Below are 12,310 nucleotides of genomic sequence, written 5' to 3'. Positions count from 1 at the left end.
CATAGTCTTTAATCTGGAAAACACTGGAAAAAATGAGATGAAAAGAAAAACATCTGTAGGCCTAGCATCCAAGCACAAGCTAAGTTATTTTGGTGTCCAGTCATGTCTGAAATAACTGTTCTGCAATCTCACCATGGTGAAAAATGGAAACAGGTGGTGCATTGATGGAAAAAAAAAAAGATGAGTGGAAACACGGTGGGATTAGCCATCAGTTGTTGGAATCCGCAGTTAGCCTGTTCACTGGCCCTCCCGTCCTGATGCCGGGCCCACTGGTCCCTCTTCAGGAGCAGGAATCACCCACCCCCTGGCTGTGAGTAATGCACCCTGGAGGTGGGAGAAGGGTGCAGGCAGGAAGAGCGTCCGGCCCGGTGACTAGCAGGCCTCCTCTTGGCCCTGGTGACGGCGGGGCCGGGTCTTACTGTGCAGGTGCTCAGGCTTGTATATCTCCAGATGCCGCTTATTAACGTGTTCCTTTGGGATACTGCATCTAATTAAATAGTTTGCGCCAAATCCATTTTGAGCTGTGTTTTGACTAGTTATAACTGTGATTTGGGATTCTCCATGGTTCTCCCCCCCTTCCTCTTGTGGTTCTTTCTGGAATATTTTCTATGGATAGATTGTATTTTCTCTGCAGGTTTGTGGCCAGCTTAACTTTACTTGACACGATATTTCCAAGGTTCAGAGAATTGTCGTGTGTTAGTCGCAGCCCCTGGCATCCTCTCACCCTGTCCCTCACCAGTAATGGATAATTCTGTGTTGTCACTTAGGACGGTGGTACCTAGGATTGTCCACATGGGGGAAAAGTCTGTTCACAAGTAGGTGTCTGCAGCTCAGAGCACCTGCCTTTGCAACTTTTGACTTAGGCTCATTATTGAAAACCACTGTCAGTTTTCCCTTTACAGCTAATTTCACGTCTTTCCCAAATGGTGGTAAAACAGATCTCTTCTTACACCTCAGTTTTAATTGCTTTGGAAAGTGAGTGCCCATCCCCAGGTAACTTTTATTTTAAAACGTGGACACATGTTCTGAATCTGATGCCATGTTTCCCGGGTAGAGTAACAGACAAACTCAGTTATGCTTAGATTCTCTGTCAGCGTTGTTGCTGAGCACTAGGTAGCTTGCAGGCAGTAAGTTAACGTTCCTTAGTAACTCAGTCATTCCTGTCAGGTTTAGCATGAGTAGTGCTGGCCACCGGCCACCGGCCACCGGCCACCTCACGCAGGCCCCGATTCCGGCCCACAGTGAACACGGCCGGGCCCCTCGTGGTGACTAGCCTGTCCCTCGGCAGGAAGTGAGTGGCTAGAAGAGCATGTTGCGTGACGGTGGAGAGAACCCAGAGCTGGTGGCCTGCGTCTCCCTTACGTCAGTGGCACAGGGGAGACTGGGAGTGGACAGTTCCAGATGAGAAGGGCCTTCGGTGACCTAACGGTCATTGCAACATCTGGGCTGTGATCGGATCCTGATTCACACAGAGCAGCTGGGAAAAGGCTTGTTTTGAACACTTGAGAGAAAATTTAATTATTACATGATACTGAGAAGTACTGTTAAGTTTTAGATGTTGATACGTAATAAAAAGCCGTCACACTGGCAAGTGGCAGTACTTGGGGGAAAGGTCACGACGTCTGTGATTTACTTTAAACTGCAGTGGCGAAAAAAACAGACCAAGCCTGCATGGCAGGTTGTTAATGATTGAGCCGCGTGCTGGGCGTATGGGTGCGTTGTACTGATGCTCTCCACTTTCACGGTGAACACACCTGTCTTTTAAATTCTGGGCACCATGTGGAGTATTTTGCACAACAACCTAGTGTTAGTCTCCGTTTACAGAGCAGGAACTAGGCTCACGGGTTAGGGTTCCATCTGGCGTCCCAGGACTGGCTGTAGAGCTGAGATCAGGGTGCCTGCTCCCACTGCAGAGCTGGGCTTGGTTTTGATCATCGCTTGTCGGGGTGACTCGCAACTCCCCAGACACGACCCCTGCTCACGCCCGGTTATCTATCCGGTTAACTCAGGGATGTAAACGAACATGGAGCGTCTCGCACCTCCAAGAGCAAAGGGAAGAGTGAGTCAGCACAAAAGCCACCCCCCGCGTCCAAGCTGAAGATGTTTTGTACGTTAAACTTTCTCTTCTGTGTTGCCTATTCTGAAATTACATCAAAGGCTTGTCTTTTTAATTTTCAGTTAAAAAATGATTCTCTTTGGAAGCATACGGGGTGGTTTTCTCCCCCAGAGGCACGTCGGTGGAACTCACCGCTGCCCACGTCTCACGGTGCTGTGTTGTTGCAGGCAGACGTCTGGTCCCTGGGCATAACGGCCATCGAGCTTGCGAAGGGGGAGCCGCCTCATTCCGAGCTGCATCCCATGAAGGTTTTATTCCTCATTCCAAAGAACAACCCCCCGACGCTGGAAGGAAACTACAGCAGACCCCTCAAGGAGTTCGTGGAGGCCTGTCTGAACAAGGAGCCGAGCTTCGTGAGTGCTTCCCGGTCCCGGGCCTCTCTCTGCTCTAGACGCGTCTGTCCTGCTGGCCTGTCTTTAATCGCGGCGACCAGCTGTCTTCACGATCTCATGTAGTTCTCTTTCCCTAAATGGGTATCCTTGATTGCTTTGAATTGTGCATATGTTTTTATTGTTAGTTTATCTTTTAAGGATTAAAAATCTGGTTTCTTTCAGAGTCTCCAGCGTCTCATCTTCACTGAGCATGGAGACTTCTCCTTAGTATTATATGTGGAATCAAACATTTTAAATATTTATAGTGGAAGGTTGAACTATTTTTAGCTGTTTTAGTAACCGCAAAGCCTGGCCTGAAAAATAATGGCTAAATGTGTCTTTAAAGTAAATGTTTTCGGTGTCTTTTTGACACGTCTTAGGAAGGAGATGAGGAATAGGACATGAGCCCGCCGGTCGCCTTGTCCCCCCTCCCTCTCACTGTCTCGGCTGCTGAGTTCTCTCCGGCAGCGTCTTGTGGCGATGATGCCGGCATGGTTTTAGCCTGCTTCTCTCTCTGAATTAGGACATTTCTTTGAAGTTAGCTGTGTATTTTGGTGTTGGGTGTGCCATCGTACGTCCTTGTTCTGTTTGTGAATATTCTAGGAGGGTTAGCCTTGACTTAGGCTGCCCCCGCCAACCACTTATGAATGTGTATTTAAAAATAGATGGTTAGATTTACAAGAGCACCATGGTTTGCTAATATGTTACCAGTTTTGGTAACAGAATCAATGGGGAAAGCGTCCTTTTCTAAGCGCCTCTGGGGGATGTAGAGTGCACAGCTCATCAGGTGCCGTGGGGGCTGCTGTTCTCCGTGTCCAGGGGGCTCTGGGCTTTGTTAACAGGAGTTTGCTCCCAGCCACAAGGCACCAGCCCCCGAGAAGACACAGCCCCCTGCACGAACGTCCTCCCTTTGAAAATGTGTTTCTGGTATCGGCCTGCTTGCCCCGCGCTCACATGTCCATCCCAGACGCACTGAGAAGGACATGAAGCTGAGCATATGGACACTTTTGAGATCCTTGGAGCTGCACACTCAGTGGGCAGGGCGTGAGCAAGGTGCCCGAAGTGACCCGGGTTTTCCACAAGCTTGCATGTGAGAAGCCTGCCTGGCTCTGGCTAGTGAAGCTTTTGTAACCCTGAGCAAGTGGGGACTCGGTCGGACTCGTGTGGTTTCTGTTCCTGCCGTCTGCTCCGGTTTGAGCTGTGTGGTTTTCTTGGGAAACAGACTCCCTGTAGTTGGGTTTCCCATCCTCCAGGACAGAGCGATTGGCTGAGGTCAGAATAGGCCGTCTGGCTGTGGCTGTGCGGAGCCGGGGCCTGGGTGAGGTCCTCGCCCTGATCACAGGGAAGGAGGCACAGCCAGGAAGCTGGAGTTTCTCCCCTGGGAAAGCTGGTAACCAAGAGCACTCGGGTCCTCTTTCAGCATCCAAGGAAAGGGTGTCTCCTGGTTCCTGTCTAGTTTCTTCTAGGTGAACTTGATGTTTATCTTACTATTTTCTGCGTGGGGGTGGTGGAGCCAGACAATACAGGAAGTTACCAAGTAGCGCAGAACGTGGTTTCTCTCTTGCCAGCATCAGTAATGACAAGTGATCTCGGCGCCATTCTCCGCAGCACTTTCTGTGCGTGTGGTTTTCCTGCGGGAAGTTCTCTGCTTTCACTGGATGGTCACCCCAAGAATGTTAAGGGTCCCTGAGATACTCGGTATCTTGTCCACACTGTGCACTGAATCCCACACACAGGTGCTGAGTGGCATTCTTTGAACAAGTCTTAAAGAAAAAAAACTTGAAAGTCGGACTTCACCTCTACGTATTAGCATGGTTGCTGGACGTTTGAGGCGGAAGCCCGTCCTTCGGGGCAGAATCCAGTAGCACGTAGAGAACACCGTCTCATGCTTTTCCTGTTGTGTTGTTTGGTGGGCTTGTTTTCCAGAGACCCACTGCCAAGGAGTTACTGAAGCACAAGTTCATAATCCGCAACGCAAAGAAGACGTCCTACCTGACTGAGCTCATCGACAGGTACAAGCGGTGGAAGGCCGAGCAGAGCCACGAGGACTCCAGCTCCGAGGACTCCGACACGTAAGTCTGCTCGCTCGCGTCCTACAGGACGCCTGCGAGCCGCGGGCATGGCCGCCGCCGCCGCCCCTTGTCCCCGAGCAACGTGCCGTGTGGGAGCCACACACTTCAGTGATGGGGGCCTGTTGGTTTCATCTCTTACTGGGCTGGTTTCGGGGTTTCTTTTTCTTTTTAAATGCCAGTCCAGGCCAGTGGTGCTTCCCGTGTTAGTGTGGGACTGTGTGTGTGAGTCCTCGAGTTGCTTTTTGTTGCCAGTGGAAGTTCTCCAAGTAAAGTCTGTGGTAGAGCTGTGTGTCAAGGACTTGACCTGGTTTCCTGTTCCTTCATTATACCTCCGGCTCTTAAAATACCAATCAGGTGAAAATGCCCGAAGTGAGTGTTGTGGTTGTTCTGCTCTGTGTTCTGGTATATGCCTGGCATTGGGCAGCTCTGCCAGAAAGTTACTGAATGCTGGGGTCAGGTTAAGCATCTAGGAATTCCATTTGCTGAAGAGATGAGTTGGGTCTGGGGCTGTTTTGGAACATGGGGGAGGGGAGGGGAGGGGAGGGCTGGGCCGATGGCTGTGAGGAAAGGGAGCTGAGAGGGAGGCGCCGGGAGTGGAGGTGCTCCAGGTCTGTGCTCCTTCACCCGGCGCCAGGGCCACATGCCAGGCTGGTGGGATGAGACCCACAGTACCTTTCAAGGTCCCCAGGTGATTCCTCTGTAAAGTCAGGATGGGAACCACTGACTGGGATGTTGTTGAGGTCACAGCGTTGAGAGGTGAGGGCAGTGTCGTGGGGGTGAAGGGATGGACAGGGAGTACAGGCGGTTACCGTGGGTCTGGGTGAAGGCGGCAGAGAAAATCCTGGCTTCAGCCATGTCCTGGGTCCACAGAGGTGACGACACTGGAGAAGAAGCTGGTCTGGGGAGGCCAGGGTACAGGGAGCTGAGTTTGACGTGGGACACGTTTGGAGGTCCAGGACGATGTGTCCAGTTCAGGGAGACACTGAGGTTTGGTGTTGAGGGGAGATGTCCAGGCAGAGGGTGCGGGTGTAGTCCCCTCTCTGTGAACGGCCCAGGACACATCTGTCGCTCAGGACACATTTGCAGAGGGAGTAGGACCAGAGGCCTGGGACCAAACCCCAGGAAACATGAGCATAAAGGAGGAACCTGGGGACGAGGCAGGTCAGAGGAGATCTGGGTGCAGAGTGGCCCTGGAGTCCTGAGACTCTGGAGGGGGAGGGGTCGTCAGTGGGCTGTTTGCTGCTGAGAGTTTGAGCAGAGGGACTGCACGGTGGCTCCCTTGTCCAGAGGACTGGTTGCGTGGCCATTGGGGTTGCAGGGATAGGGTGGGTTTTGGAATGAGGGGAGGGGAGGGATGGTGGAGTGAGTGCATCCAGGCACTGTGGCCGAGGGAGGGAGGGGCACGGAGTGAGCAGAAGGGGTACGAGTGGAGGTGCTGAGGGGGAAGAACCCTAAAGGGAGAGAAGTCAAGGTCCAAGAGAATGGAGGGCAGGAGTGGAGGATTGTTCTGGAGAAGAGATGCTTCCGTCCATTCTGGGAGGGATGGCGTGGTGGCCACTGGCTCTGGGGAAGTTTCGGGAACCGTGTTCTCACAGGGTCTCTCCTCTGAGGCGCGAGGCAAGGTCGGCTTCTGCAGCCCAGGAGGGACTGGTGCGGGTGGAGAAGATGGGAGCCGGTGCGGAGCGTGGGGGTGAGGCAGGAGCCCAGGCACGGGCCGCTGGGTGGCGTTGATGCTCAGTGGGGAAGGTGGGCTAAGGCTGGCGGGTCTTGTGACCCCGTCGTCCGTCCCCTATCCTCGCCCCTGGATTCACCCGGATTTCTGTGTTAAGGGAAACGGACACAGACAGCCAAGCATCCGGAGGCAGCGACTCTGGGGACTGGATCTTCACCATCCGGGAGAAAGATCCAAAGAGTCTTGAGAACGGAGCTCTTCAGCCATCGGATTTAGAAAGAAATAAGGTATGTTTGCTCATCCAGAGTGGCTAACACTTGTCATCAGTCAGCAGCGTCTTGGAGTCATTTTTGTGTGAAGCCTGCTGTTTCCGTGGGCTTTGTGGTCCCTCATGGCAGCCTGTTGTGGAATTTTGCTGTCAGGGAATTGGCAGATCAAGAGATTATGTTCTGTCTGACTACCCAGCGAGTCAGACCCGCGAGTCTGGACTTGGGTCTGCTCTGCAGTGCTGATTTCTCTCCGGCGTTGCTGTCAGATCAGCGTTTCCTGACACTTGGACGTACAGTGTGGGGCGGAGGGAGGCGGGTTTCACCTTTGAAATGACTTTCTAGCTCTCTTGATGGGACTCTGTCTGTTGAATGTTGATGTTACTCATACAGGCACCATAATTTTGGGATTAAGTTCTATTTAAGGAGTCTTAAAAGTAAATACTGCTTTTGGTACTTAAGTAAAACTTAATTTTGATGAATTGGTTTTGTGCCTGTTTCAGTTTATGAAAAGCTATATTTTTAGGATCTTTTTAAAGCACAGTCAGTGGTGTAGTTTCCCTGCGGCCATGCAGACCGGTGGCTGTGCCCTGGTGATCCCACCAGGCCTGCTTTGAGAAGCAGGTCGGATCACTTTGTTCACATGCAGGCTGAGGAGAGAAAACAGGCAGCCAGCGCCGGCTGGAGCCCCGTTCCAGGCCGTCGTCACCTGCAGGGCCCAGTCGGCGGCGCCCTTCCCGGCCCCCCGGTGCCCTTGCACTCGGGTCGGTGCTCCGTGGCCCTACTCAGGTGTTACGGCAAACGCATGTCTAAGTTCATTGAATTATTGCAAGTGTGAATGTTACATTTTTCTAATTACCTTTTTCTCCCCCAAAGATGAAAGACATCCCAAAGAGGCCTTTCTCTCAGTGTTTATCTACGATTATTTCTCCTCTATTTGCAGAGGTAAGATACCCGATTGACTTTTTGGGGGAGGTTTGAGGGGAAGACGTGGGGACGGGGGCACTTTCTCTGTGACAGTGTGGCCGTGGGGTTTGGGGTAATAGGAGCAGCTGGCACACGTGGGTGGAGAGGGTGCCTTGTGCTCCTAGAGCCCGGCCGGGGTGGGGCTCGGCCTTCCACGAGCGCCTCCTGCTTTCCCTGGGGCCGTCTTCCGTCCACCCTCTCCTGGGACGTGTCGCTGTGCCACTGCTGGGAGTGTTCAGATGGGACGCCAGCGACCAACCCCAGCCCTTATGTTCCCCGGGCGACTTTGGCTTCAGTTGTGCTGCTTTCTATAAAACCTAGTTGAGTGCAGCCTCTCTGCCTCAGACAGATGCATGTATGGAGATGTGGAAAGTGGATTTTTACTTTAAAGGACACATCGGAGTCCCTTAAGTCCTTGTGTTTCCTGGGTAGTCACCTCGCCCTGCAGGGCCCCTGGACTGCTGGGTGAGCAGCCACTGTTCCCCGTTCCATGACCGACTGCATCCATGTGCCCCACCTGTCCCCTCTCAGGCCCCCACTCCCCTAAGTATGTATATGCCGGCTACACGTGGAGATGTTTCAAGAGTGGGTTTCATGAAGATGAACGTTATCCTTTCTCTGGTTGGTCGCTAATGGAAAATAGGTTGGAAATACCACTTTCTGTTATTTTTTGTGCCCCTTTCCGGGCTCAGGCTGCCTTTTAAGATAATTCAGAATGAGTCACTCAGTGCCTTTTGTTTGGGTGGTGACGCAGGGCTCTCAGGGCAGCTGGAGCAGAGGGCTGTGGGCTGGAGGTGGGTGGTCTACGGTAGAAAGGGAGGCCGCCTGCGGTCTCATCCCTTTGCTCAGCTTGGCCTGTCGCGCCTCCAGCCCTTCCAGCCTGGCGAGTCGGGGCTCAGCTGGTGGGCAGTGGCTGGAGCCTGGCGTGGGGGTTGAAACTACCTACTGCACCGGGTCCGGGTGGGCAGGTGACGGCCGCAGGGCAGGCGGAGGCCCGAGTTGCTCTGCCCGCAGCCTCGGCTGGTTTTTCTAGGCCCTCCGCTCTTCCTGGGACACCCGTGGGACCCCGTTTCACGCTTGGTTAGCTTCTTTGGGCCATTAGCCCTTCAGGTTTTCCAGAGGCTCCCTTGCTTTCCTACGGCCCTGACCTCACACTTTACTGGGATCAGTCAGGCGGTTCGGGAAAACGGCACAGGTTTTCTCGTTTGTCTGAAGCCGTCTGTTTTTTATTGGGCACATGGAAAAAAAACTGTTCTGAAGTCATGTTTCAGAATTAATGAGCTAATCTAAGTATAATAATATTTTGATTTTTTTCAGCTGTGCTAAAGGTAAACTCAAAGGCATCTCTTCCTGTGTGTTTTTATTGTTGTTTGCTAACCTCGTGTTCGGAGTGTTGAGAGTGCATCGTTGGTGTAATACTCCCTCGGCGGGGCTCCCTCGGGTGGGGGTGGGGCGGAGCCCAGCCGCGGCCTCCAGGGGGCGGGGGCTCCCGCGGGCGTAGGAGGCCAGGTGGGCAGGCGAAGCTGCAGGAGGTGGGAGGGAGCAGAGCGGGGGCAGCTCGGGACTTGGGAAGCCTGTTGGGATTCGTTGTTAACGTTATGGGGTGTGGGGAGTCCCAGACAGACGTCTCCAGGTCGACTGTGTCATGTCCGGTGACACACAGGGTGGGACTCGGGGACAGACGCTTTGGGAGGTGCTGAGCAGACGACCTCCCGGTTCCTTTCTGTCCCTGTAGCTGGGAGAGGGGAGAAGCCGGGGATAATGGCATGTGGTCCCAATGGCCTGAGAAGCCACGGCTGAGTGCTCTGTGCACTGTTTCTTGAAGATGAGATGGAGGAGGGGCTCCCGAGGGGAGGCCAGGCTAGAGGCCAGGTCGGTGGTCCCCACGGCCGCTAAGGGAGCTGGTTCCAGTGGCTCTGGGTCCCTCGGTGCTGCGTCCTGGCCAGAGCAGCCCCCCTTCCACCTGGCGTGTTCGGGGCGCATCCTAGAAAGACAAGAGCTGCCTGAGGACAGTCAGGGTTTCCTGTGGGAACAGTGTGCTGAGAGGGACACGGAGGACTCGCAGGATTTAGGGCTACTGCTCATTTACATGAAATGAAACATTCTGGCAGGACTCTAGCCTAAAAAGTCGCTGTCCCAGGGGGCTGAAGCTCATTCACCTCAGGGGATGAGTGTTGGGAGGCGCGCATGCAGCTTTAGTGTGGAGACCAGAGGGCTTTTCTGGTGTGAGATGCGGGGGAAATGGAAAAAGAAAGCAGAGGGCAGCTGCCGGGATCCCCTTCTGAGAAGGTGCACATGAAGCTGGTCGTCTGTCCTTCCCTGGGGAAGGGAGTGACCTCGGTCCGACTCAGGCCCTTTCCTCGCCTTAGTGCTCTCAGCCTCCAGGGAGCCGAGGTGACCGGGCCGCACGGCATGTGACTCTTGAGACAGTTGCCATCCTTCCTGTGTTCAGGTGTGTCACGCTGTTGTCCACGTCTGTGTTTTTTTCAGCTGAAGGAGAAGAGCCAGGCGTGCGGAGGCCACCTGGGGTCCATAGAAGAGCTGCGCGGGGCCATCTACTTGGCAGAGGAGGCCAGCCCTGGCATCTCTGACACCATGGTGGCCCAGCTGGTGCAGCGGCTGCAGAGGTGGGTGCCGTGGGGACAGGTGGCGGGAGGGGGGGGGGTTGGTGGCTCTGCAGCAGTCATTTGGGTGCTTTGTTCCAGCCTGTGCCTGTGCCCTCCCAGGCCACAAGGTAGAGGCAGGACCCAGTGAGAGGAGACTTTTCTTCTGAATTTGAGAAGTCAATGTGGGTGAACCATTTGAATCTGGAAGCTGCTGGGAAGGACCCCAGAACTTTGTGGTCGTAGCTATTGTCACATAAGTACAGGATGGTTTTAGGACACCTGCCTGCTCTCCTGGTGGCCTCATGAGCAGCCAGAGGAGTGCGCCCAGAGCCAGATGTCTGTAACTCTCTGTTGGGTTTTATGCTTTGAAGTCAGGTGTCCAGAAACGCTGGAAGTTGGGACTCAGTGAGTTTACTGTGTTCTTTTGTTTGGTGTGACTGCCTGTTCACAGCTCTGCCTTTTTTCAGGAAGCCTTGTTTTGGTGGCAGGGAGTTCCCTGTCCCCACCAGTGGGCCTGGTGCCATGTGCTCCAGGGTGAGGAGGAAGTGGGGGTGCTGATCGGACCCCCGCCTGCTCTCTCAAGCATGTTTGAGGAGCCTCCCTGTGGAGGAGGTCACCAGTGTGCGGTCATTTAGGGGTGTTTGGAGAGAGTAGGGGTGTACCGTCCAGCAGCCCGAGCTCTCCACACCCCACACCTTTCTCTCTTACCCAAACCCCAGGCATGTATTGGCCTTCCCGGTGAATCGTCCCAGCTGCCGAGCCCCTTCCACAGAACGGCTGGTCTGGACGAGAATTAAGAGCGGGCGTCTCCAGTCTTTTCTGAGATGTTGACTTGCCAGCACGTAGAGCAGTTTGGGGCCTGTGGGGTCACTTCTGCCGTGTGGAAGTGGTGATTGAAGGGGCTGCCCGCTGCCCTGGGAGGGGCCCCTCTAAAGTGCGACTCAGAAACCTCAGTCCTGACCCTGCAGATTTGGTCTCCGGAGCTCAGGCTCCCTCGTAAGACTGTCCCAACCTGCCCGCACCTCTAGGCCAGAGCGTAAGGACTGTGTACTCGGCTGCCTTCGATTTTGAGGCACTTGAAGGAGTTAGGTCTGCGTTTTGGGTAACACCCCTCCTCCTTCCCACTTTTCTTACAACAAATTACAGGAATAAAGGAAAATAGAATTAAAACGTCTCCCATATGCTCACCCACACATCGTTGTTTTTACCACGTTTATGTGTCCATCCAGTATGTGTGAATCACATTTCTAACAGCTTTGTTATAATACCCCTTGAATGTTTTATCCTGTGACGGTACCACATAGACTTTCTCCTGTTAATTAATAGTGGTCCATTTTTCTGATTTCTCAAGAAACTTGGAACCACTCCACACCTCATTCTGGCGGCATTTATTTCTCATTAAAGAGATCCTTTAAGTCAAACACGTAGAACCAGACCAGAAACCCGTTCTGACTTCAGGTTTGTTTCTCGCGTTTGTGGTGTCGCTCTTAGGACAGACATTTTCCACGTTGTCCCGAATCGCCTGAAGTTGTTACTGACAACGTCTACATATGGCTTGATTGCCCTGCAGCTCCGGGCACAGGTGGTGTGGCTGCGGTGGCCTGTGCGGGTTTAACTGATCTGTGTCTCTGTTCCCTTCCTCTAGTTGGCATGTACGGCGATCTTTTCCGGCGCGGTCCAATAGAAGGACACTGCGAGGCACACGTGTGGTTTTAGATTTTCTAGTGGCCACGTTAAAAAATGGTTTTTAAAAAAAGGAACACGTAAAATTTGTTTTAATAATAGATTTCTTAACCCACTGCGTCAGAATCTTATCTCAGAATGCCATCAGCGTAGACGGTCACCAGTCAGGCCTTTGGCCTCCATTGTGGGGCTCAGTCTTTGCAGTTGGTGTGTTTCACAGTCAGCCGCCTGAGTCGCTGTGAACGCGCCACTTCCCAGGTGTCGCGTTTTCCACGGGACACAGACAAGCTGCCCGCCGTCGGCTCGCTGTTCACACTCTGCTTCCCATTCTCTCCAGTTCTCTCGTCCTTCAGGACATGTGACCGTCTCCTCAGCCACCAGACGACTGTGCTCCGGGGGGTTTGTCCCCGTCTGGTCCCTTTCAGGCCCTCCGAGCTCTCCCCGTGTGTCCCCGTCCACAGGGGCTGCTGCTCGCACCTCACACCCGCTTTGCTCCCAGATGCGTCTCTCCCGGGGACGCCTCGGAAACGGGAGCACCAGCTTTTGTCGGATGCGTTT

General features: G+C 53.7%; 1 protein-coding gene across 1 annotated transcript in view; it reads left to right on the top strand.

Annotated features, from left to right (window-relative positions):
- STK24 (serine/threonine kinase 24) overlaps positions 1 to 12,310 on the top strand; it is a 92,414-nt gene that overhangs the window by 78,014 nt on the left and 2,090 nt on the right. The window contains exons 6-10 of the mRNA XM_072976481.1: positions 2,284 to 2,469; positions 4,414 to 4,559; positions 6,389 to 6,518; positions 7,374 to 7,442; positions 9,954 to 10,090. Coding sequence (XP_072832582.1) covers positions 2,284 to 2,469; positions 4,414 to 4,559; positions 6,389 to 6,518; positions 7,374 to 7,442; positions 9,954 to 10,090 — 668 coding nt within the window. The remainder of the gene's footprint in view (positions 1 to 2,283; positions 2,470 to 4,413; positions 4,560 to 6,388; positions 6,519 to 7,373; positions 7,443 to 9,953; positions 10,091 to 12,310) is intronic.

This window comes from Vicugna pacos, chromosome 14, assembly GCF_048564905.1.
Source record: "Vicugna pacos chromosome 14, VicPac4, whole genome shotgun sequence".
Lineage (NCBI taxonomy): Eukaryota > Metazoa > Chordata > Mammalia > Artiodactyla > Camelidae > Vicugna > Vicugna pacos.
This window is presented reverse-complemented; position numbering and strand designations above follow the sequence as displayed.